Source organism: Symphalangus syndactylus, chromosome 7 (genome assembly GCF_028878055.3).
Source record: "Symphalangus syndactylus isolate Jambi chromosome 7, NHGRI_mSymSyn1-v2.1_pri, whole genome shotgun sequence".
NCBI classification, from domain to species: Eukaryota; Metazoa; Chordata; class Mammalia; order Primates; family Hylobatidae; genus Symphalangus; species Symphalangus syndactylus.
The window spans coordinates 83,942,887-83,968,868 of NC_072429.2; the positions used below are offsets into that span (position 1 = coordinate 83,942,887).

General features: G+C 39.3%; 1 protein-coding gene and 1 long non-coding RNA gene across 3 annotated transcripts; one reads left to right on the forward strand and one right to left on the reverse strand.

Moving 5' to 3' along the window:
* Positions 1 to 708: 708 nt before the first annotated feature.
* On the reverse strand, positions 709 to 7,269 carry LOC129486568 (uncharacterized). Its single transcript, XR_008659020.1, has 3 exons — positions 7,147 to 7,269; positions 6,951 to 7,016; positions 709 to 1,084 (listed from the first exon to the last, which is right to left on the reverse strand). It is a non-coding gene; the product is annotated as an uncharacterized lncRNA (long non-coding RNA).
* Positions 7,270 to 8,043: 774 nt separating this feature from the next.
* CA2 (carbonic anhydrase 2) lies at positions 8,044 to 25,225 on the forward strand. 2 transcript variants are annotated; one of them, XM_055286670.2, is made up of 7 exons: positions 8,044 to 8,306; positions 9,445 to 9,642; positions 18,135 to 18,253; positions 18,764 to 18,856; positions 20,205 to 20,267; positions 21,516 to 21,671; positions 25,078 to 25,225. In XM_055286670.2, exons 1-7 carry the CDS (start codon positions 8,273 to 8,275, stop codon positions 25,195 to 25,197), a joined length of 783 nt encoding a protein of 260 aa, XP_055142645.1. In that variant the 5' UTR covers positions 8,044 to 8,272; the 3' UTR covers positions 25,198 to 25,225. The 2 variants fall into 2 exon arrangements, with proteins under 2 accessions (XP_055142645.1, XP_055142647.1); XM_055286672.1 differs by lacking the exons at positions 8,044 to 8,306; positions 18,135 to 18,253 and having other exon boundaries at positions 9,457 to 9,642.
* The last annotated feature ends 757 nt before the right edge of the window (positions 25,226 to 25,982 follow it).

The window sequence follows — 25,982 nt, forward strand, 5'->3', positions numbered from 1 at the left end:
TGTTCCCACAACACTGCATTTTTAAAAAATAAAGTATATATTCACAGTATTTTATTATTTTATATATTATAAAATATAAACAAAGTAGAAAATTTTAGAGGCTAAAAAATTAACTATAAATAGAATTTCTCATATTTTCTTCCTGTCATGGAGCAGTCATCATGTGCACCCCTAAAGTGTGTGCAGGGTCATGTGGGGGGGGCAGCTGATGCAGAGTTGAATGCTAACAAAACAGGCTACAGTGTCTCCTGCCAACTGGTCCACTTTGTTCTGTCCTGTGGTTTCTCACCAGTCATGCTGGCTTACTGTCTTATTCACTGACTCACCGAGTGGGGATCAACTGAGAGTGGAAGTAGAAGGAGATAATTCTATAACAAATCTTTAAAAAAAGAGCCATTAAGACTGCTGTGAATTGTTGCACGGTTGAAGGAATGGAGGGATGGATGGATGAACAGACAGATGGTGCAATGAAACTCCTAAAATACTGAATGCCAGTCTAGGTTCATGAGCTACTGGGAGCTGTGGCTTCATCCTAGGGAGGTCAGAGACTGGCATGTCAATGAGTTCTTGGAGGAATAGCACACATTTTTGACTCATCAGTTTTGATCTTGGGTTGGGTGGCCTTTTGAATTTGGTTGTAACTCTTTTGGCTTGGTCAAAGACAGCAAAAGATAAAAAAAAGAAAGAAAAAAGCAATCACAATACATTGGTCAAGGGAAATATATTGTACTATTTCTTCTGTTCATTAAAATATTTAAATGACATTTATTCATTCAAGTGTGTATTATTTTCTAGCCATTGTACTCAGATGGAAGAGAGAGAGGAAGAGACATAGAGACACTAATAGAAGCACAGAGCTAAGGGTGTGGAATAATCTTTAAAAGTTTGTGTGAAATGGTAAAAACACATACAATCTAACGAGAAGCAAAGAAGTGCAAAGAAAATGCCATGGGGGTTCACAGCCAGTGGCAATTTTCTTAGGTTATATACTATTTCTGATTTCCCCAAATCTTAACTTTGAGTAGTTCAAAACTTTAAGACATCTTTTCATGCATATAGATTTTCTTTCTTCTTTAGAATCAACCTGGATAAACACAAATGAGAAAACTACAGAGTTATAAAATGTAATTATCTTTGTTTCCTATAGCGTATCCACATATGTTATAGGATTATAAAGTGCTGATTTTCCACTTGTATACTCTTAAGACTGTTGTCAGTTAGTGACACCGGTGAATGAGGACTCCTGCCCTTGAACAGGAGGAAAAAACGTATTTGTAATGCCTACAATTCCCCTTGCATGGAAAATGTTAAATTGTTCTTATAACTAAAGGGAAGTCAGAAATTCCCCTATACAAAATGGTGATTTATAAGCAAAAGAGAAGTTTAATCATGTGGCGAAGCTAATATTAACTTAAGCAAACCACTATGATTTAGGTGCAAAGCCATCATTGGAAATGTGTTGAAGCAAAGTGAATAGACAATAATCTTAAGGTGTAGAGGCTGGAGTTTGTTCTTTTCTACTCAATCCAATAAACAAAAGATGAGTGGGGGAGTATTATGGGCAAAGCCCTGTCCTAGGGCTCACATGTTGCTGGATACATATGCAACTCTAACACAGACCTTTTACAAAAGCATTACCTTATGTATGCTCTTAAGGTAGGGTTCCAAAATCTTGGTACTGTTAACGTTTTGGACAGAAAAATTCACTGTTGTCAGTGGGTGATTCTCTGCATTGTAGGATGTTTAGCAACATCCCCGGCCTCTATCCACTATCCACTAGAGGCCAATGGAACACAGTTCCCCTCTCCCCCATCTGTGAAAACCAAAAATGTGTCCAGACCTTGTCAACATCCCCCAGGGGAGCAAAGCTGCCTCCAGTGGAGAACCTATGTTCTAAGAAGAGGTGGACTTTTATTTTTATTAGATTGATTATAGTATCACATGTGGCAGCTGTTCTGGAATATAAAATACTTAAAATGTATACTTTGCATATTTTTAGTGTAATTGTCCCGCTTAATATTTCTTCCATTTCTGGTTGAAAGTGAAACTAGGTAATGAGCTTGGAATTTATCCACTACTCTTCAAAACTAAATAGATTCTATTACTTATAGAAGAGTTAAGTGTTACTAGTTATTATGAAAAAACGACACCTCAGAAACTAAATTTTTAAAAGTCTGAAAAGCTATTTACTAAGGGAAGTTGAATTCAACTGTTTATTATATGTAAAGTTATTGTTATCCCCTGCTACCCTAAATAGTTAAAAGGAGTTTAGCAGGAAGCCCTAAAAATGGCCAGCATTTTGATAGAACATTCTATTTTATAGAGGAGTACTGCTCACATAATCTTAATGCATTGCTATTACATCACCACGAGGCAGTTGCCTTTATAAGCTCCTTGAAGGTATTTCGCTGGCCCTCGAGGAGACCACATAGCAGATGGCTAACAGTTCAAACTGTTTGGTTTCATAGTTGGCCCCATCACTTCCTAGCTGAGTTACCTGGGGTAATCTGACTTACCTCTATGCCTCAGTGACACCAGCTGTAGAGAAGGACTATGTGAAGCATTCAGAACTGTGTTGCTGCGTAATCAGTTTTCAGTAAGTGTTAGCTATTTTTATAGATCAGGAACTCAAGTAATGTTAATTAAATACATGTGAATTTTCATCCAAGTTAGAGAACTAGGAAAGTCAACCTGTTATTTGACAATGGAAAATATTATATGTAATGACAATCATACCATTTTTTCAACAAAGAAAATATGCCAGGGTTGTATCTAGCATCTTCCAGACATTCATTCTCATCACGTTGTGGGGCTAGAATTCCCTTCGCCCGTTTCCGCCCAGTCCCCATTTACAAATAAAGCACGTGAAGTTCAGAGGGATTGCTTAGTTTGCTCAAGGTGATGCAGCAAGTAAGTGTTTGAGTCAGAGTATGAACTCGGGTCTGTCTTATTACAAAGTCGATTCCCGTTTCACAATTCTATGGTTCTTGACTACAATAACAATAATCCTAATGGAGCAGCTAACAACATACCAGGAATCACGTTCATTCACGTGACCAATTCACACAAACTAGTCCGTTTACCACGATCAGCAGCCCTGGGTACTCTTACTACATCTCACCTTTGGAAACTGAGCTTTGAGGAGGTGAAATAAGTTTATAAGATCATGTAGTGAAGCAGCCCTAGAAGCTGAATCCAAACTATAAAACCTGGGCTCTTGGCCACATGTGATGCTGCCTCCCATCTTACCAAAGAAGGATACTGAGAGACTCAGAGTCCAAGAGGGAAGCCAGAGACAGGATTAAATGGTTTTATAGTCAGAAGAAGAAGTTTGGATCTTTCTGTAAAGGAAGTTGTCAGATGAATAAAAGCAAGGAGCTAGGCAACAGTGTGTTGTATCTGGGGACTTCTACAAGTCTCCTCATCTATAAAATAAATAGTTGGACCAGGTAACCTCCAAACTTCTTTTAATTCTACAATGAGATATTGTTGTGGTTTGTATTATACCCTCCCAGCGCATAATACACCTGTGCGTAAGCCACTCCCTAGTGGCTTCCCTGTGCAACTAGTATAAAATCCTTTCTTGCTATCATTGTCTGCAAAGCTCTGCAGGCTGTAGCCGCTGACTGTCTCTGACTCCACTACTTGTCTTTTCTTCCTCAGTCACCATGCTTCAGTCACAAGCTTTTCTGTTCTAGAAACTTCCTTTCTCAGGGCCTTTATACTTGCTGTCTCCTCTGCCTGAAACGCCCTCCCCCAGATCTTTTTTCAGTGGTTCCTCAAATGTACTTCCTTCAATAGGTTTTCTATAACCACCGCATCTAAAGTAGGATTTCCTCGCTCATTATTCTTTACCTCATTCCTGTTTTACTTTCCTCATACTAATTTTCAGTATTGGAAATTTACTTTTGTTGTTTATTTTGAGTCATTGATTGTATAGTGCCCCCATCCATCCCCATATAAACTCTGTGAGGGCAGGAGTCATGTTGATCTGGTTTATGGCTATAGCCTCTGTTCTGATGCCGGACGCATAATAGCATTCAGAATGATTTGTTGAGTGAATGGATGATGGGACAAGTTATCTCGTTTAGCTCACCTAGCACATAGAAAATATTAAGCACAAAATACGAGCTGAGAAACATGTAACGGTAGTAATGATAACTGACATTGATCAATTATTGGCACTAGGTTAAATCCTTCACACACACTGTATCATCTTAGTCCTCACCACAACTCTGTGAGGTAGGTATTATTATTATCCTAGTTTTATAGACGAGGAAACTGAATCTTAACACAATCAAGCAATTTGCCCAAAGTCACAAAGCTAGTAAATTAACCCAGATTCAAAACCAACCTAATTTCAGCACAATATTATTTGCTAACTATAATCTGTAACAAAATTATTTACTAACTTCTGCAAAGTGAAGCTGCCATTGTCTCCACTTGGATTTTTCAAAGTTTATAATTTCAAGGAGTACTATGTGAGTAATTACTATATGTATCTTGGGACTCAGGCTATGTAAAGGGTGCTAGGTGCCTAAGATACAGAGATAAATAATGTGATACAGTGCTGAACTTCAGGGGGCACAGTTTAAGAAGAAAAACATAAGCGTGGTAGAATGGACATCTCCATGACCCAAACACTCGCTCAAAAAAAAAAAAAAAAAAAAACAAAAAAAAAACACCTCCTGCTGCGGAGACTCATTCCTTTTAAATGTTTCCCATGAACCTGGCCCAGGTGTTTAATTTTGCATTCCTTAAATTATATTCTAACTGTTTAGCACTGTCTAGGAGGGACTGAATAGCCATCATTTACTGAGTGCCCACACATGACAGGTGATTTATCTATGTTCACTGACTGAATTCTTACAACAATGAGGTGAGTGTCATTATTCCTGCTTTACAAATGAGCAGTCAACAGCTTATTGGGGCATTGGATTATAACCCAATGGTTACAATACAGTGTCTGATTACAATGCAGAATTACCAATATTAGGATAGAAGGATGTGTATGCAAAGACCTATGGGAGCCCCAAGAGACAAGTGGCTCTTGGCCTCCATAGACATTTATTTATTTTTATTTTGTTTGAGAGAGTGTCTTACTCTCTTTCTAAGTCTGGAGTGCAGTCACATGATCATGGCTCACTGCAGCCTCGACCTCCTGGGTTCCCATCTGCCCACCTTAGCCTTGTAAGCAGCTGGGACTACAGGGGCACACCACCATGCCTGGCTAACTTCTTATTTTTTGTAGAGATGGGGTTTTGCCATGTTGCCCAGGCTGGTCTTGAGCTCCTGACCTCAAGAGATCCGCCCACCTTGGCCTCCCAAAGTGCTGAGATTACAGACGTGAGCCACTGAGTCCAGCCCCAGATATTTACTTAAACACTATAATGGTAACAAATATGAGAATATCTGGCTTTTTATTAGCTTTGTAATTAAATATTTAATAAATAATGTATATCTCACTTCGTAAAATACTTTAACAATATCTTTACATTTTTTGAGAAAAAGCGAATACTTTTACATTTTTACTAAGAATATGTTAGAAGCTTTTTATTACAATAATTGGAACACAGATTTTAAGTTTTTTTATATTACATTTTCCTGATATACTGCATGAATTTTTTTTTTCTGTGGCAAAGAAAAGTACTTTTCTTCAGCTACTGTCAGTTCCTTTACTTAGGATTATTCTGAAATGAACCCATCCTTCCCTCTAATGGAAACATAGGTACATAATAAGATAAGCACTTTTTTTATTTGAACAAATCCAGTATTAGAGTAGTCTTTTGCAGCCAGTGAATCATGACAGCCTGCTAAGAAGAATGCCTTCAGTAAAATAAAGTTAGATTGGGACTGACAGACATGAATGCATAAAGTTAACTTCATTAAAAAAAATTGACCAGGAAAATAAAACAGTGCTAAGCCAACCACTGTAATACCAAAAACGCTACTAAAAAATTTAGATTGCTTCTGAGTAACCAAAGGTGAACCACTCTCCACCCTGTGGTGAACATGTGACACTCTCCCCAACAGCAGCTCTGTAGGGAGGGCCTGCTCCCACTGAGAATTAATTCACTTTCCAGAAGTGAGAGATAAGGGAAAATTCCCATAACAATAATCCATTTGGTGAACTGCAGTTTGGTGGTGTTTGAAGTTTTACACATATTTAAGAATCAAACATGCTCTTACTTCATCCCTGTTAGGAAAGCCACAATCCAGTTTCACGGAAAATGAAAGACAAGGATTCCTGCTGATCAAATTGCCTGGCTCCCTCCACAGAATCCTGGGAAGCCACTCTACATTCATAAACTTTGTACTCAATTCTTGGCACCTATCAATGCCATATCCCCAGGGCCAAGTGAAGAGTCTCATAGCAACTAAGTTAATATTTGAAAATTATGTAAAGAAACAAAATTACATCAATGCGCCCCAACAGATACAATGCACCTACAGAGGCACAAATAAAAGGTTCTTCTTTGCTACAAACTCCATTTTGCAATGGTCCTAAAAATTTAAAAAGTTTATTGCTGCTTTCTTGCCTAAGAATTCCCTGTGACATCAACCCAAAACCCACATAAGCAGAAGTACACAATTTTCTAGAATCTTAGAACAAGAACAAGTAAGTCTAAACATGAATCATATTTGTTTGGGTGAAATTGACTGAAATAAATAGTAAAGAGTGATCTTGTGATACATATTGTAAAATGTACACCAATAACTTATCCTTTTATTTATCTCTATATTTTCAAATGTAAGTAATGTGATGTCAAGGCCGACACAATCACATTAAACTGTGTCCTGCTTCCCCAACGGTAACTCTAATACTATTGCCCTCAGAGATTGCAGAGACCACAGAACCGAACTCCTTCCCACAAATCCCCGGATTTTTCTGTGGCAAAGTCCCTTGTAGGAAATGAATTCTGTCTATATCTCAAAACAGCCTCACTTACCCAGTAGGCCCTGTAAGCACAGTGCCTCAGGTCCACAATACTTTTAGATGCCCAGGAAAATGTTTCCTTTTAAAATAAGAACAAAAAAGAAAAACATTAGGTTTTGGTTAAGGAAAATGTTTAAATATGTAATATTAAGATATTTATCTTTATGTCAGTGTGGGTATAAATGAGTATTTATGAAAAAGGTACCCACCAAGGTGAAATGCCGTAGGACCCACAAATGTCATAATGCTGGCTGGCCTCAAAATGTCCTTCCTATTAAACTATTTTGAATGATTCCTAGGTATGCCAGATGCCAAGTTTTCTTGGCCAGCCAGGGAACTTCTCATGTCTTTGGAAGAAATTATCTTTCTCTTACTAGATTCTTCTGAGAAAAGTGATTTGTTAAAAGTTTTGGTTATTTCGAATCAATATGTACTCAACTAGGACGTCTCCTCACCCACGTTAATTTTTTAAAGAGGAGGAAAGTAGAAGATGAGCACTTCATATAAGGCTCTGCCAGCCTACGAGGAAATGCAATCCTCCAGGCTCGCCCAAGCGTGGGCTGCGGGCAGGGGACTGTGGCGCCGCTGTCTCGTTTTATTCCACGGCCGTGCAGCAGAGGGCGCGTGGCTCTCAGCACTCAGCGCTGCGCGCTCCCCTGCGCCGCTAGGATTGTATCCCTATTTGCCCCAAGGTCATAGCTCCTAACCCAGCTTGCCAGCCCCAGGCCGGGGACACCAGAGACAGAGCCCTTCGCGCTGGAGACCCCGGCGCGGGTGGGGCGGGAGGGCTCCGGGGCCAGGAGACAGATCACAATGGGGACAGGGGATGAAAGTCGCCGGGGGTCCGGGTCCCGAGCAGCCCCCGCCGCCGCCAGACTCCGCGGCCGGGAGGGGGATGGGGTGCGCGTAGACGCTCCGCGGCCCCGGTTGGACCGAGGAGCCCAGGAGCCACCGCAGCCACCGCACGCCCAGAGCTCCGAGCTTCGCTGTCAGCCCAGGACACCGGGGCCCTGCCGCGGGCCGAGGGGAGCCGGGCGGCGGAAGAGGAGCCCCGGAGCCCCGCCGGGGGCCAGCTGAGAGGGCGTTTTCCCCGCCCCCGGAGCCTCGCCCGCCCCGGCCCGCCCCGAGCGCAGAGAGATCACCTCCGCCCGTCACCTCCTCCCCTTGTCGCCTAGGTCCACCCAAGCCCCCTCCCCCGGGCCGCCCCCGAGCACGAAGTTGGCGGGAGCCTATAAAAGCTGGTGCCGGCGCGACCCGCGGACACAGTGCAGGCGCCCGAGCCGCCGCCGCTAGATCGGTGCCGATTCCTGCCCTGCCCCGACCGCCAGCGCGACCATGTCCCATCACTGGGGGTACGGCAAACACAACGGTGAGTGCCGGCGGCGGCCGGCGCGGGGGCGCCCCGATCCCCGATCCCCGAGCCCGGATGCCGGCCCGGGGCCCGCAGCGCCCGCACATGCTGTTTACTGCGGCCACGGGGAGCGCTGGAGGCTCAGGTGCGCCCCGGGCGCTCGCTCTGCTCGCGGCTCCCCGGCCCCGGGGATGTCCCCCTTGCCCCAGCTGCGAGGCCACTGTCGAGGAATCCCAGCGTCAGCCGGAGGCGCGCAGGGCCCGAGGGAGGGGAGGCGCAGCCATGGCCGCGGGACCCGAGGACAGTCTCTCCCGGGTCCCGACCTGGGGATCATTTTAACCGGACCTAGGAGGAGGCGGGAAAGGGTTGTAACGGAAAATTCTAGTTGTTGATCGCGGAGAAATTAAAAGACTCCCCTCCCCCCTCCCCCACCTTCCACCCCCACACCCTTCCAGCTTTAGCACCACCTGTGGCTAAGGCGCTCAGCACGAACTGTCCCGGGGCATTTTCCAGTGCTGGTTTGAATCCATGGCTCTGATTTCCGAGTTTTCCCTTGATCTCTCGACTTCTAATGTTAGGGGGTCGGACACCAGGAATCGGGTTTTATCTTGGCCTCAGATCTGGTTCTTCCGACCCAGCGGAGCAGAGAAGCCTGAGTCTGGCGCACCTATCGAATCTTTGGAGGGTGTGGGGCTTCCGAGGTCGTGGGGACCCTGACGGTTAAAGGAGGGGTGGGCCCGGGCCCGGGCAGTGAGGAAAGGATCCGGACCTCCTTGAAAGTCTTAAGTGAGCTTGCATATCCCAAAATCGCAACCACAAGCCCTGACATTCGTGTCTGCTCGATTTCAGTTGCTGAATTTCAGTAAAACGACCTTAAAATAGCTAATATTTATATAGCACTCAGTGATCTAAGAGCTTTACATATATCGATTCTAATTCTTACAGCGACATCTGTGAGGTAGATTTCTAATTATCCCATATTACAAATGTGGAAACTGAGGCACAGATTACGTGTTTTCCCAAAATTTTCCCCATCCTTAAGTGGTGCTTCTAAAATTGGAACTGAGCAGATTGGCTCCGGAATGATTGCTCTTCTCTAGGGGTCTGGGTGGACCTTTTCCCACAATGGGGGATTCACACGCCTTCTTTCCCCCAGGACCTGAGCACTGGCATAAGGACTTCCCCATTGCCAAGGGAGAGCGCCAGTCCCCTGTTGACATCGACACTCATACAGCCAAGTATGACCCTTCCCTGAAGCCCCTGTCTGTTTCCTATGATCAAGCAACTTCCCTGAGGATCCTCAACAATGGTCATTCTTTCAACGTGGAGTTTGATGACTCTCAGGACAAAGCAGGTCAGTGTTTAGAAAATAACGTGTGTCTTTTAGCCAGTAGTTGTTTTCCGAGCTTAATGGAAGGAGCCACGAACAGTGGCAGGAACCCTCTTAATAGTACAGTTTGTCTCAGGACTCAAGGATGCCACCCTGATCATTTTCATTAGGTCTCAGATTCTGAGAAGCAGGCTAATTAGTTTGAAGTGTCCCGGGGCCGTTTCTCCCCTGTAAAATCCCTGGCTTCTATGTAGGCCATTGAATAACTGTGATATGCCTGTGAAAAATCACAAAAGGCGCAAAGTCCTCTCGCAATAAAGATCAGTCACGATGAGATTTGCACTAATTGAACTTTTAAGATTGTAAAATATTTTGTCTTGCAGAGCTGATGCGTATCCATTAAAAAGTATATCTTAGTGAGCCTTATCTTCAAGTTAGCAGCGAGAAGAGTAACAAAAACGTGCCAATTTAAAATATTGAAATTCTGGGAAAATGTTTCACTTATGAGTATTTCTTAGTATTGGGCTAGTGTGATAAAGATGGCAGCATGTTTTGATATCTACTCAGAAATTCATTTCACAAACGAAGATATTTTAGAGTTGGTGGACATACCTGGCCCATTACTGACGAAACCAATTACCATATTTATTTGTAGTAGAGCTGTTTACAGGATGCTCACTGTAAAAAAAAAAAAAAAGAAAGAAAGAAAGAAAGAAAGAAAGAAAGAAAGAAAGAAAGAAAGAAAGAAAGAAATGCTGCTTTTTAAAAATCTTTCTCTCTTTTGAAACAAGAGAACAATTCCATTCAGACATAGTAGCTGCCTTCTTTGCTAAGCAGTTAATTTAATTGCCAGTGCCCTATTTTCCTGAGTGCTTTCTCTGAAGGTCATTGAATGAAATGGTGCTGCAAACACATTTTGTTTGGTGGTGGTGTGGGAGTGAGGGGAGTGGTGGAACAAAATGAGAAAGTTTTGGAGTAGTGACCTACGGTACTAATATATTATATAACTGTAATTATAACCATTTAGTCAGGTTGACTATTCTTTGTCAGCAGCTATCCTATATAGTCAGCTTGGTTTTGAAAAAAGAATTCTTCCCTCCTTTCAACTTTAAAAAAATTTGCAAACACCTGGCTTTCTGAAATGGTGTTTCTGGAAGACAAATTGATGGGGGATAATGTGGAGATCATCTGAGAAATGTTTTCAACCTACCTGTGCCTGCCTGTGTGCACCCCTCCCCAGTACACACATACATACATACACACACGCACACACTTACAATCATAGTCACAGATTCTGGCATAGTATGATGATTTATTAGAATCACGTAAAGGTTATACATTGAAGACAGTTCAGTGATTCTGCTACATTGCTTTCCCAAGCATTCCTCTCACTCCAAAGGAACAGTGCTCATATAATTAAATTAAACAATTTTTTTCTTGTAAAGAATACTGTATATTTATAACATGACAAAGCCAAAGGTCTCAAGGTATTACACATACAGAAAGAATACTATAACATTTCATGTCTAGTCATTTACAAACCAAAAGAAGTGAGCTACTTTAGTCTGTAGCTGTACATTTTTAAAGAGCCACGATGATGTCATTGTTTTCAATGGATGTAATGTCTGCCAAATTATGTATCTTGTTGGATGCTACATAGAAATTGGATAGTTTAAGTCTTTTTTGGAACACTGAAGAAACAAATCTCCAACAAATGAAAGCAGATGAGGTTCCTTATAGTCCTTAAAAAGTGGATAGTGAAATAAATTATTCCAGTAATATGTATTACTGGAAAGTGGATTTGAACCTATGGTCTGGTGGCTATCAGCATAGACTGAGGTCAGAGAGACCTGGATTTGAGTTCTAGTGCTGCCAACAACTAGCTCAGAGACTTTGGGGGTAATACTGTCTAGGTTTTAGTGGTTTTTAACTGTAAAGTTGGTGTAACAATAGTGTCTGCCACAGTGGAAGGATGAAATGGGACAGTATATGTAAAGCCCCTAGCCCAGTGCCTGGTGCACAGAAGTTCCTCCGTAAATGGCCTCTGTTGTTGTCACAGCTTGAACCCTTCAACCACCTCTGTTAGACCATTGCTGTAGATGTTGCACCTGAGATAAGATTTCTGAATAAACTTTTCTTTAACAGCTTTAAGATTAGTTCCCATCATTTGATGGTATTTCAAAATTTTATTTTTATATTTTCTGAAGCATACTGTTTATCATACTGAATATGTACTTATTTTATGTATGAAGTTATTATATAGTTATATATTTTACCATGAATCTGTTCAACTTTGACAGATTTCTCCATAAGCAGTAACTAATTAGATCTAGCTACATTTTTCCCAGCTATTTCTTTTGGAAAGCAATGCCTACATTTTTAAAGAAGTTGGCCATGTTTAGATTGTGAAACAGATGAAAACCACAGGGTTTAGGTAGGAGCTCCCACCCATGCCTTTAGAGACACGTGTATTATCCACCTAGTTCTACAAAAAAGTCATTACTAACACCACTTAAATGCATGGGAAGCTAAGCAACATGAAAGCAGGGTGGAGGCCTGGTCCCCCTCCTGTTCCCCGGAGCCCACGCTAGAAATATCTAAAGCAGAAAGACATAGAAATAGTAGACCCTGACTGCCATTTTGTTAAGTGCGGAAAGGAAGTATTCCAAGGAACTATGGAAATGTGAAGGAGGCTTAGCAGTTTAACTGATAAGACAGGAAAGACTTCCCAGGGTAAATAAGGCTTATGTGGAGGCTTGAAGGATTTTGATGTCTTGGACGAGAGTCCGGGCAAAGGGAGATAGGAAATACCAGGGGACTTAAGAGAGCACAGCATGTGCTCCAGAAAGGCAAGAAGGTATACTAAAAGCAAGGTCAGGAAGGACTTGCCCTCCTTTGCGTATGAAAGATTCCTTTGTAATTTTGCCTCTCTTTTCCACATTTTCAGTTACTTTGTTTAAACAAGGATGCAGAATATATTAAAATGTCAATATTAAGGGAAAAGACATCTACAGAAGAAATTTTTAAAAATCATACCATTTGGGGGCCAGGCACGGTGGCTCACGCCTGTAGTCCCAGCACTTTGGAAGACTGAGGTGGGTGGATCACTTGAGGTCAGGAGTTCAAGACCAGCCTGGCCAACAGGGTGAAACCCCATCTGTACTAAAAATACAAAAAATGAGCTAGGTATTGTGGCATGTGCCTGTAATCCCAGCTACTCAGGAGACTGAGGCAGGAGAATCGCTAGATCCCGGGAGGCGGAGGTCGCAGTGAGCCAGGACCGCACCACTGCACTCCAGCCTGGTGACAGAACGAGACTCCATCTCAAAACAAACAAACAAAAAACCACACACACGCACACACACACACACACACACAGAGAAAAAGTGGAAAAACTCCCTTTAGACTTTTCTTTGTTTTTAAATAAAGCAATCCTAGGGATAAAAAACCAAACACCGCATGTTCTCACTCATAGGTGGGAATTGAACAATGAGAACTCATGGACACAGGAAGGGGAACATCACGCTCCGGGGACTGTTGTGGGGTGGGGGGAGGGGGGAGGGACAGCATTAGGAGATACACCTAATGCTAAATGACGAGTTAATGGGTGCAGGAAATCAACATGGCACATGGATACATATGTAACAAACCTGCACATTGTGCACATGTACCCTAAAACCCTAAAGTATAATAAAAAAAAAAAAAACAAAAAAAAAAAAACAAAGAGTAGAGATACTCTTGTTAAACTCACCTTAATAAACATGAAGAAACAGAAGCCGAAGAGTTTAAATAACTTGCTAAGTCGTCTCCTTGCTGGTTTGCTGGAGGGACTAAATAGCAATCACTTAAAAATAGAATTTGAATAAAAATATTTGAAGGATAACCATATTTGACATTTAGTTTGTACATACCATGTTTTTTAAAAACTGGCATTTTTTTCTGTACACTTAAGTCAAAAAGTTATTTAAAAAATCGACAGTTTAACATCTCTTTTTATATTAGGAGTTATTTTTGTGGTGGTAACATTTTTAGATTTCCTATACCTCTTATTTCCTGCATTTAAATACAGTTCATTTACCTGTCTTCTTTGCCTCAATGAGATTTCAGCCTTCTAGAACTTCTCATAGATTGAGGTTTTCCAATATGCTTTAAATGTTCTCTTATATCCAAACTTAAGTACTTGGGTATCAGGAACTGAGTGGGTTGACTTTATTGCTGATTTAAGCTTGAGAGAATTTTTTAAACTGTGGAGTTAATAGGATTTAACTAGAAGCTTGGGTTAGAGCTCTCATCAATCTTCTAAATTCCTTTGAAAATAAGCCACCTTAAATTCACCTTAAGTTAATGAAAAATTGCTAATCCCTTTAGGTTTTTAAAAAACTTATTAAAAAATAACTCACCCTGCTTGAGATGTTTTATTAATGGCCTTATCTGGGAGAAAAGAATAGTAGTCAAACTATTAACTCCTGCTAACTTATTAACTTTTATTAATGAGTTTAATACTCTCCTGCTTTATTGCAAAGTTAGGGACAAATATTGAAAGCCAATGCCAGAATTATTTGGCCAACTCTTATCCAAGTCTTACATCATTTCTGTTTTTTTAGAAATCGGAATTTTTAAAATCTGTTTGTTATTTCAAGAAAAGAGTAAAGGAAGCTGGATGAGTTTACCTGTGCTCTTTGTAAGTGACCCCATTGTCTGTATGACATGATGGATCTTCATACATGGATCCTGCTTGACTTTTAGGGACTTGTTTTTGAAGCTCCAAAAGTTTTCTTCCACAGCAGTCCTAAGTTAAAAGAAAGCATAACAACAAATGAAAGGGCTTGTCATGCACACAGTAATGGTGTCAGTCGAACCTTAAATATCTAGAAAATGGACCAACGTATTCTAAACACTGTAGTTACTATATTCACATCAAAACAGCTTCTTTTTTTACTCCTATATAATTGCCACATAATTTAAACCACAACTTCTGTTGAATTGCAACTGTGTTTACTCTAGCGAAAGTGACAGCTAAACATCTTATTGCTTTAAAACAAATGGAATACGTGTATTTTTTTCCCCCAGATTTGTCTATATTGGCACGTAGCCCTAGGATTATTGGCTGCTGCCAATGGGCAAAACAGTAATGCATGATTTAAAATTTTTCAGGTTATTTATAGAAAAGATGGTCCTGAAAATGACATGTTTTCTGTAGAATTAATCATTTGCTTCATTAGTAGGAAATTATTTAAATTTTATTTTTAAACTAAAGGTTACTGGGACTAGTTTATTTATATTTTGGACTTAGGAGAAACTGTTGACATTCATTAGGGTCTTTAGTCTGTTACTCCAGTGCATCTTAATTTAGTTTAAGTGATTAGGGAGAAAAAATTTAAAAATATCAAATGTTCGGCTTTTAATTTGTATAAGTAATGTGATTCATTTCAATATTACTGGATCTCTTATTTTTCTCAAAAAGTAATTTATATAATTTCCTCAAATAATATGTATAGGAAGAAAGATTATTCTACAACATTATACTTAGTGCTTGTTTTGTGTTATATACAGAGTACGTATAATTGATGACAATCATGAAAATTAAAATTGGCTGGAGCTCTTGGTGTTGCGATTTGAATTTAAATTAAATTGGGGGGTGTTCTTGAAAAAAACGTTAGAGTAGAAAACTGTATTTATGTCTCCATCCCTCACAGAACACATTTCTGGGGCACAATAAATCATTGACTCTTTAAAGCACCACTGCCATGGGTGGATTTTACAGAGAAAAAATATGCAGTTAGCAATTTCTGCTATTTTTAAAAATTATTTTTACATTAGAAAATAGATTTCATTTTAAACTGCAACAGTTTAGAAAATGGCATATAGTCATTTAAATAAATAAGTAGATCCAGAATATAGCATAAAGTCCCTAACTTAAACCAAGATATTATCTTTTATGTTTCTCCAATAAAAAGTTTGAGTTTATGGCAATTTATTACAACAATGTTTTTGAAGGACTTCTTTGACTAAACTCCATACTAAGAGTTTGTCAGAATTGCTGCCTTCTGTAGCAAGTAAACTTTAAGGATTTAATAACTTTTTCTAGTTACAGTGGGTTTCTAATCTTCATAGCAACAAGTTTTATTTTAACAGGGGCTAAAACAGGTATCTGGTGATAATAGATTAGCACTGAATGTGTTTAATCATTGAGCCCAGAGCACTTTATCTTTTTTTTTTTTTAGTGTTAGCTGTTAGCAAGCATTGTTTAGTAAAGGTTTGCACACACTCTTGCCTAATTCTAAATGTTCTTAGAAACAAATTAAGATGAAATTTTAAGATCTGTAAGAGAAAGAATAAGAAATAGCAATAAACTGTATTCTCCTTAAAATGTAAGATCCTGCTATGATTCTTCATTAGGGGGAAAGAAGATACATTTAGAAAATTGGTTATCTCAGATGCTTAGTATGGTTTTAGTTAGTTAGTTTTACCACTTGGTAGAGTTAATGATGTGACAAATGACATTTGCTTCTTATTATCAGCCAGTTGGTTGCTAGCTTTAAAGAGTTATTATAAAGGATTTTTTCAGTATTAATTTATTTCATGAACATATATTTAATTTTTATATATTATTATGAAAAAAGGGAATTCTTTCATTCTTTTAAAAAAAGTCTAGAATTAGAGGCTAATATTTCCTTATAGAATTATCCGGAAACAAACTGTTGTAATAAGTTGTTTTTGTGTTCCAAGAGATGTGACTTTGTCAGAATACATCCAAATTCATATTTCTTAGCAGATCTTTAACATAACACCATTTATAATTCTTTCTGTTTTCATTCTTCCTTTTTTCTCCTGGCCTATTGTAAAGCAGATCTGGCAGCCAGAGGTTGTATCAGGAAGCATAGAAAGACCCCACTGCTTAAATATCTTCAAAGCAGTCTTTCACTTTGAATAGATGAATGGATGTTGCTACCATGTAAGCATATTTTGGTGAAGCTCATGAACAAATCTTGTTGTACAGAAGTTATCCCTTTGTTCTGCAATGCCAAAGTAAATTTGGGCTCATTATTTTATGGAATTATAAAGTAAAGCTAACAAAATACACTTATAGCAACAGATGTTTAATTCCCAGTACTAGAAAAATAAAATTTAAATTGTAGAACTAAACTACTTTTAAAAGCTTTTGAATTTATTGGTTAAATCCCATTAATACATATAAAGTTAGGTACAAAGTTTCTTGGTGGATGGGAGAAAGAGTGATTTCACACTATTTTAATCCTCTGTCAAGACGCAACTTATTAATTATGTACAGATAGTTTGTAGCCCAAGGATGTGATTTTTAGTACTGATTTTGCTCACATTAATGCCAGAATAGTAGAATCGTGGAATAGTTATCAAGTTAGAATTTTAAGTTCTTGGAGATAATAGAGCACATTACACTGCATATAGAAGATGATCCATAAATTATCAGTGAAATAGTAAATGATTTAGTGTATCCACTTTACAGATGAGTAAATTAAGGTCAAAGAGGTTTAATAAAAATTTTTGGCCGGGCATGGTGGCTCATGCCTGTAATCCCGGCACTTTAGGAGGCCGAGGTGGACGGATTACTCAAGCTCAGGAGTTTCAGACCAGCCTGGGAAACAAGGCAATACTCTGCCTCTACTAAAAATACAAAAATTAACTGGACATGGTGGTGCACGCCTGTAATCCCAGCTACTCGGGAGGCTGAGGCACGAGAATCGCTTGAACTCTGCTTGAGGCGGAGGTTGCAGTGAGCTGAGATCGCAGCACTGCACTCCAGTCTGGGCCACAGAGCAAAGCTCTGTTTCAAAATAATAATAATAATAAATAAATAAATAAATAAATAAATAAATAAATAAATTAAGGGAACAAAGCTAGCCAGCGGCAGTGACAGTCCAAATTCTAAAGAATTTGGGAAGCCTATATAAGGATAATTGGATTTTGCAACGTTAAGATCAATGGAATACTGACTTCACAAATTCGGGTGTGTAAGAACTGGTATCAGAGGTTAGCAAAGCAGGCTGTATGGCAGCAACTGGGCCTTGGTAGAAGAGAGCGTCTCACGTTTGCAAGTGTGCGTAGCAGACCAATTTATTGGCCAGTAGCTGCATGGGCACTTCCTAAATATTTCACAGATTATTAGTTTCACTTAAAATTTTTTCTCTCTGGACCTGAATCTATGACTCTAAAACAAACCCAGAAAAAGGAATCAGTATGCTCAGAAAGAAAGATGTGAAAAGCATCCATTCTCCAGACAATGCATGTGAGGAATAAAAACAGGTGAAGTGATTTTGTTCAGCACCATAGACTAAACTGGACTCTGGATTGAATTTTCAGAATAAAGTGTGATTAAAGGCAAACATTTAGTACTGTAAAACAGAACTAAGATTGTGATATTTAGACATGTGTTTTTTTTGTGTGTATGTATGTGTATATGTGTGTATACATATGTATATATGTGTATGCAGATACATACATATATGTTACATATATATATATGTTTTTAATTTTAGTGCTCAAGGGAGGACCCCTGGATGGCACTTACAGATTGATTCAGTTTCACTTTCACTGGGGTTCACTTGATGGACAAGGTTCAGAGCATACTGTGGATAAAAAGAAATATGCTGCAGAGGTAAGATATACTTTTTTTTTTCTTTCCAGGGAAAAATGTTTATAAGTTGATATTTAGCATTAATTTCAAAAGCTTAATTTGTAAATTCAACTCACACCCAGTGAACCACTTCTTTTACAAAAGACGTTCACATTTGCTTTTTATAACCTTTAATTGTGACATCATACTTAATGCTGCAAAACTTTCTCTACTGTCTTCAAGGCCACCATTTGCAAAAAGTAAACAGACTAAAATTGGAGGATTCTGCTTTAACATAAATTTGGAAATAAAATGTGTGCCTTCTGTCAAAACTGTTCATTTCTTTGTCTTAGAGTTATTGATGAAAACACTTGCTATTATACCAAGTACTGTGGATAATTAGAATTAAAATGAAAGGAAAGTTTTGATTTAAAATCATCCATATTTTCAATTTCCTAAGTAACCTTTACTGTGAGAAAAAGACCATTGAATAAAATCTGTCGGCTTTGATTATGTAAATCACTCACTGTGGCTTTGTCTGTTCGGCCTTAGCTTCACTTGGTTCACTGGAACACCAAATATGGGGATTTTGGGAAAGCTGTGCAGCAACCTGATGGACTGGCCGTTCTAGGTATTTTTTTGAAGGTTAGTTGATGGCCCAATTCTTTTTTTTTCCTATTTTTAATAAAGAATGACCAGACAGAACATTTGTAACATACAGGACATTCTACAAAAGAGCTTAGGAAATGCCTTTGTCCCTGAAATGTTTTCAAGTTTATCTGCTAGTTGCAGTGGAGATGGAGGGCAGAAAGACAATAGGTGAGGTATTTATTCGGTACTGTTTGGATGTAAATGTGAAGAAGATAAAGAGATCAACTTGGGTGACTGCTAGGTGTTTGTTTGTTTTCTTTTCATTTAACCTGAGGCTAGACAGTACTATATCATGATAAAAGTAAGATCAGGTTCTGAAGAGGGGAAGGACGGTGAATTTCAGGCAACAGGGGGACAGAACCGGTTGAGCTGCCCTCTAAACAGTGGTAAAGGGGAATGGAGAGAGGTCTGGGCTGGAGATTTATGAGCTCTGATTCATATGTTGAGGTGGAAGCTACAGGTGTCTATGAAATCATCCAAGAACAGCACGAAGAGGGAGATGAGAAAGCTACCCAGGGAGCAATCCTGAGAAACTGCAAAATGTAAGGCCTTTACAAAGGGAGAGATGCAAATTAAACGACTTAAAAGGGGCCAGGCATCGTGGCTTATGCCTGTAATCCCAGCACCTTGGGGCACCAAGGCAGGAGGATAGTTTGAGGCCAGGAACTCAAGACCACCCTGGGCAACATAGCGCAATTCCACATCTACAAAAATTTTTAAAAATTAGCTGGTCATAAACAAACAAACAAACAGACACAAAAACACAAAATTAGCTGGGCATGGTGGTGTATACCTGTAGTCCCACCTACTTGGGAGGCCAGGGCAGGAAAATCACTTGAGCCTAGGGGTTTGAGGTTGCAGTGAGCTATGATCATGCCAGTGCACTACAGGCAGGGTGACAGAGCAAGACCCTGACTCTAAAAAAAAAAAAAAAAAAAAAGGGCAAGAGTCAAGAGAGATTTGGATGCTGGAAGGCATAGGGAAAGCCAAAGAAGAAAATAATTTTTAAAAAGAAGGGAAGACCATAGTGTAAAGTCCTACAAGGAAATCAAGGCAAGCCCTTGAGGAGTATCCTTTGGCAGTTAGAGGTCACTGGGGACAGTTGAGCTGGTGGTTTCAGGACTGCTATCTGAGTGGAAGTCCAGGCAGGTTGAAAATTCAGTGAAAGTAGGCAAGTCTAAGGTGTCAGTGTCATCAAGCCAGTACTGATTGGTGTCATGTATGAAGTGGAGAATTTGGGCTCACTATTTGGACATTTTCTAATAGAGCTACCCAAATAAAAATAAAAACTGGTACAGTACCAACTGGGTGATAGTATCTTGCACTTTATGTTTTTCTTTAGGTTGGCAGCGCTAAATCGGGCCTTCAGAAAGTTGTTGATGTGCTGGATTCCATTAAAACAAAGGTAAATTTGAATTTTCTGCCACCTCCTTAGGGTACCGATTTTCAATACTCCATCGGTTTTAGAAATTTCTTTTGATCAAATTGCACAGTCTCAATGACATGTGGTGTTTGGATGAGCAGTTAATAAAGGTAGACTATTACTTAAATTTTAATTAATGTTTCAACAAAGTTGATCCTAATGCTAGCATAATTCTAAGACTTATATTTATTTAATCTTGCTCCCCCATCATTTGAACATCCATATGTAAGAGTCAGAGAATCTTATGACTGCCAGGAGGTTCAAAGATCCTCTAGTCAAATTATTCACTCATTCATATAGCAGGTATTTGTTGAGTATGTACTATGTGCCCGTCGCTTGGCAAACTAGTAGATACAATGGTGAACAAGATAAACAAGGCTTGTTTCATGGACATTTCTATTCTATGATCTCTTTGCATTCATCCATCCTGCATTTAAATCCTCTCTACAGCATAGTTGTGTTGAGGTCGTTGAGCATCTGTTTAAACACTACAGTCACTTCTGGTGATGGGGAACTTATCACCAGGGCAGCCCTGGCTTTATAAAGCTGATCTTCACATTGAAGCAGCATCTATCCTCTGAAATGCTCACTCACTGGCTTGAGCCCCTTGAATTCGTAGAATAAACCTGATCTCTCTTCCAAATAACCCTACTCTCTCTCTACTTTGTTTTTTCACCTACCACGAGCTAATTATCTTTAGTTCCCTTTAACTATTCTCATATGACATAGTTTTCTCTCTTTGCCACCACCTTGTCACTCTTCCAGTAAATCATTCCTGTTTGCTTGAAAAGTGTAGTGTCCAAAACAGAATGTAGTTATTTGATTCTGACCTAGAGTAAGAAAATCACCTCCTCATCAGGATACCCTATTTCTGTTATTGCAACCTGAAGTCACCTCATTTTAGTGGCAGCAGTCTCACTTTAAATACTGGGTGTGATCAGTTAATGACTTAATGGAGAATGTAAGGGATCACTTTAGATAAAAGGCCAAGATGAAAAATGGACATGTGAAAATAGTTTTTTTTTTTGCTAAGACTTGCCACATATTTTCAAGTTGAATGTCTTCTGTTAATTTCTTTTTATTTTGTTTGCCAGTGAATATAGGACCTCTTTCATAAAAAGTGTTTTTGACCATCAGAGAGGAGTATACCTATTTGTGTCTCCTGCTCTCCTACCTTCCTCCTACTCTGTCAATGTGATAGTTTGAACCTGCATATTTGCCTTGTTCTAGGGCAAGAGTGCTGACTTCACTAACTTTGATCCTCATGGCCTCCTTCCTGAATCCTTGGATTACTGGACCTACCCAGGCTCACTGACCACCCCTCCTCTTCTGGAATGTGTGACCTGGATTGTGCTCAAGGAACCCATCAGTGTCAGCAGCGAGCAGGTTGGTTTTCTAATGACGGATCTGTTTACAGGTGGAGCATTTAGGCAAGGCAGAAGGCCTTGGCCTCCAGACTGAGAGAGACCTGAGATTTAATCCTTCTCCTGCTACTTCTTGCTGTAGAAGTAGTGCCTTTGATGGTGCTTAGCAAATAAACAGCATTCAGTAAATCTTTGTTGTTATTAACTATAAACTTAGACAGTTTGTTTAGTCTGTAAAACTGAATAGTCACTGTAAAGATTCGATGAGAAAGATGTCTGTCACCTAATAAATGCCTTTTTTTTTTTTTTTTTTTTTTGCCAGTTATGAGGAAACTAAGGCTTGGAAAAGTGAGAGTTCATGTTCAAGGTTAAGTAGGTATCAGTGAATACCCAGCCTACTACTCACTCGCATAAGGGCTTTCTGCCATTTTATTTATATCAGAATGCATTTCTGAATCCTGACAGGTGAGAGTCATCCCTTGGAGAACACGTATCTATTAAAACTCACTTCAGGTTGCTTTAGCGGCTTAGAGCAGGTATTCTTACATTTCCAGTACAATGTAGTGTGTGATGTTCAAGTGATTAGTGAAGCTTCTAAGTCACTGATGAGTAGCCACAAAAGTGGATACAAATGAATTTTTCCTAGACTTATCTCTCAGCGCCCAGTTGAAATGTAGAAAGTGAACATTCCTTAGGATTCACAAGAGGATGGATCTTGAATAATTTAAGGATAGCTTTAGAAGCCAACAGTCTTGAAAATGGTAACTATGTGAGTAGTGGTAGTGTGATTTAAACCTACAAAAATGCTGTATAATAGAGGTTTAGCGTTGCAATGTGCAATAGAGATCATGTCCAACTTTCTCATTTAACTGGCTTAATCACATTGATCAACAGTCTGAGATGCAGGCAAATTGAAGTGTTTTCCAGTCAGCTACCTTGGGACAGAATCAGGTCTGGGAGCAAGGATTCTATTCCTGTGTCCTCCCTTAGAATATGAACTTATGAATGCTGAAGATACTTCATATCTTTCTTTAAAGGAAATATGTATCTGACTGGAAAATTACTTGTAGCATATCAAAGTGGGCCTAAAAAATAGCATGCTTGTCTTGTATGTCACTTGAAGATTGACCTTGTAGTAATAACACATTTGAGTAAGCTCCTTGAAGTGTAGCATAAGGAAAGATTATAATGCCCTTCTTTCTGTAGATGCAGTGTTTACGCTATAATTTAAAACATGGAATTTTTTTTCTTCTTTCACTGAGAGCAATCCAACTTTAAAGCGACAGTCTGACATTTACAGCCATTATAATAAATGGATTTATGGTGTATACACACCCACAGGCAGAAATACACATATAGATAAGGGCAGTTGAACCTACTGCATTAATCCCTGTACCCTGAGTTTGCTCTTTAAAGTTGAAAGTGGTATTAAACTAATAATGTTAATTGCATATATTGGCAAAATACCAATAGGGCTATTTTTCTTGTCCTATAACATGGAGACTGGAGGGAGGGTCATGCTCAGCTCAGGAAGCTAGGGCTGCAGGTCCTCCTCTATCTGATTCCCTTGACTTGGCCTTGCCAATTGGTGACTTCATCCTCAAGGTGGTTGTAATAGCATTTTGAGCATCCCATCTAGAGGAGGAACAACTTCTTGAGGACGAAATGAATACCTCTTCCATTGGCTTCCTAAGAGCAGAGAAGCTTTTCCCTGATGGCCCCTAGCAAACCTTTCACTTCTCACTGGCTAGAATTGTGTTTCTTGCTCAGTCCCTAGCCTGGGAATGTGATCATCACAGTTAGTTAAGACCTGCAGGCTTACCCCACTGAGGCTTACAGGGAGAGGGCAGATGTCTGTTAATACGGAAGTACGGTGGCGGGGGGGGGGGCGTGGATTTTAGGTAAGCAGTATAAATGGGTCTGCTAATTCTGCTACCTTTATTTTCTATACCCAGGCTCTGTCTCTGTGATGCTAAAACAATGAGTCAAATTGACTAATGTGACTGTAATTTAATTGCTGCAGTGAGGAGCAGAAATCGGTTATACTGGTTTGATCAAAAGTTTGACCTGATTACACTTTATGAACAGACTCTCTTTCAGATTGCTGGAATTCTGTTGTAATGAATCAACCCTATATATCCTTAGAATGCTCTCTTGCATTCAGTAACCATAGCTGTGCATGTTATAATGTATGTGCATGGAAGGTGGCTTTACAGGAGTGATTGAGGGACTATTACTGGACAAAAGAGATCAGGTTAAAGGCTGTTGATTCATGGGCTGCTATATTACTGTCCAAACCACCCTTTTTCATTTGGATCAAGTCTTGATTAGAGGGAGGAAAGTAGCACTTTTTGAGAACCTTGAAGAAGTGGGAGACTGTTTAACGGCTGCCTGTATCTCAATGGTAGCCAGTAAACTGAAACAAGTTTATAAGGGAATAAAAATCAACCAGTGACAAGGGGTTCTAATGTTAAGTGCAGATATTGGCAAAATACCAGTAGGGCTATGTAGGGTGATGAGCACTCACAATTGTTCACTAAAATGCTGTTTCTAAAACAGGAAAGTAGAATGGTTGAGTGCAAATCCATAGCACGAGATAAATTGAGCTTGTTAAGGCAAATCAGCCTGGGCAAATTCATTTCCGTGTTTTTGTGTATTTGGAGATGCCAGCTTGTCACTCAGCCCATAGAGCTTACAGGTGCTGATCACTTGGTCTAATTGTATAGATGTGGCAGTTTGTTTTCCCTGGGGCAGAAAACAAAGCTTTAATTTGGAACTAAAATTGTTATTATTTTGCATCTAAAGGTATGAGTTTATAGACTTTTGATGATAGATTTTAAAATTAGAAGGTCACTGAAAATTTCCTTTAAAAATGACCCCAACGAATTTGTGTATTTTGTATAAATTGGTTTGTTATATTAAAGCATACATACATAATCTATATGTGATTATGTATTTATTAGGAATCAAATTGAATTTTGGCCATTGATGCACAGCACTGAATGTTGGGGAATGTAATTTTTATTTGTTTTTGTTTCTGTTTTTTGAGGCAGAGCGTCACTCTGTCACCTAGGCTGGAGTGCAGTGGCGCAATCTCAGCTCATTGCAATCTCTGCCTCCAGGGTTTAAATGATTCTCGTGCCTTAGCCTCCTGAGTAGCTGAGATTACAGGCGCTCCACCATGCCTGCCTAATTTTTTTGTATTTTTTTTTTTTTTTTTTTGTAGAGACAGGGTTTCGCCATGTTGGCCAGGCTGGTCTCGAATTGCTGACCTCAAGTGATCCACCTGCCTCAGCCTTACAAAGTGCTGGGATTACAGGCACGAACCACTGCGCCTGGCCGGGGAATGTATTTAAAGACATAACACAAGCGTATAACTGAATACTATTGTGAAACATTAATTACCAATGTTTTATTGTGTCTTTTAGATGTTGAAATTCCGTAAACTTAACTTCAATGGGGAGGGTGAACCCGAAGAACTGATGGTGGACAACTGGCGCCCGGCTCAGCCACTGAAGAACAGGCAAATCAAAGCTTCTTTCAAATAAGATGGTTCCATAGCCTGTATCCAAATAATGAATCTTCGGGTGTTTCCCTTTAGCTAAGCACAGATCTACCTTGATGATTTGGACCCTGGTTGCTTTGTGTCTGGTTTTCTAGACGCTTCATCTCTTACTTGATAGGCTTACTAATAAAATGTGAAGACTAGACCAATGGTCATGCTTAACACAACTGCTGTGACTGGTTGGTGCTTTGTTTATGGTAGTAGTTTTTCTGTAACACAGAATATAGGATAAGAAATAAGAATAAAGTATCTTGACTTTGTTCACAGCATGTAGGGTAATGAGCACTCACAATTGTTCACTAAAATGCTGCTTTTAAAACATAGGAGAGTAGAATGGTTGAGTGCAAGTACACAGCACATGATAAATTGAGCTAGTTAAGGCAAATCAGGTAAAGCAGTCATGATTCTATGTAATGTAAACCAAAAAAAATAAATGTTCATGATTTCAAGATGTTATATTAAAGAAAAACTTTAAAAATTATTATATATTTATAGTGAAGTTATCTTAAATATGAATTCTGTTGTAATTTAGTGACTTTTGAATTACAGAGATGTAAATGAAGTATTATCTGTAAAAATTATTATTAGAGTTGTGATACAGAGTATATTTCCATTCAGACAATATATCATAACTTAATAAATATTGTATTTTAGATATATTCTCTAATAAAATTCCGAATTCTATTCTGGGTTATTTATTTATTTTTATTATACTTTAAGTTTTAGGGTACATGTGCACAACATGCAGGTTTGTTACATATGTATACA

Coding starts and splice junctions, on each gene's coding strand:
- CA2 (XM_055286670.2), top strand. CDS start 8,273: ATGTCCCATCACTGGGGGTACGGCAAACACAACG. Junction 9,643..18,134: donor TGACTCTCAGGACAAAGCAG/GTCAGTGTTTAG, acceptor TTTTAATTTTAG/TGCTCAAGGGAGGACCCCTG. Junction 20,268..21,515: donor TGGATTCCATTAAAACAAAG/GTAAATTTGAAT, acceptor GCCTTGTTCTAG/GGCAAGAGTGCTGACTTCAC.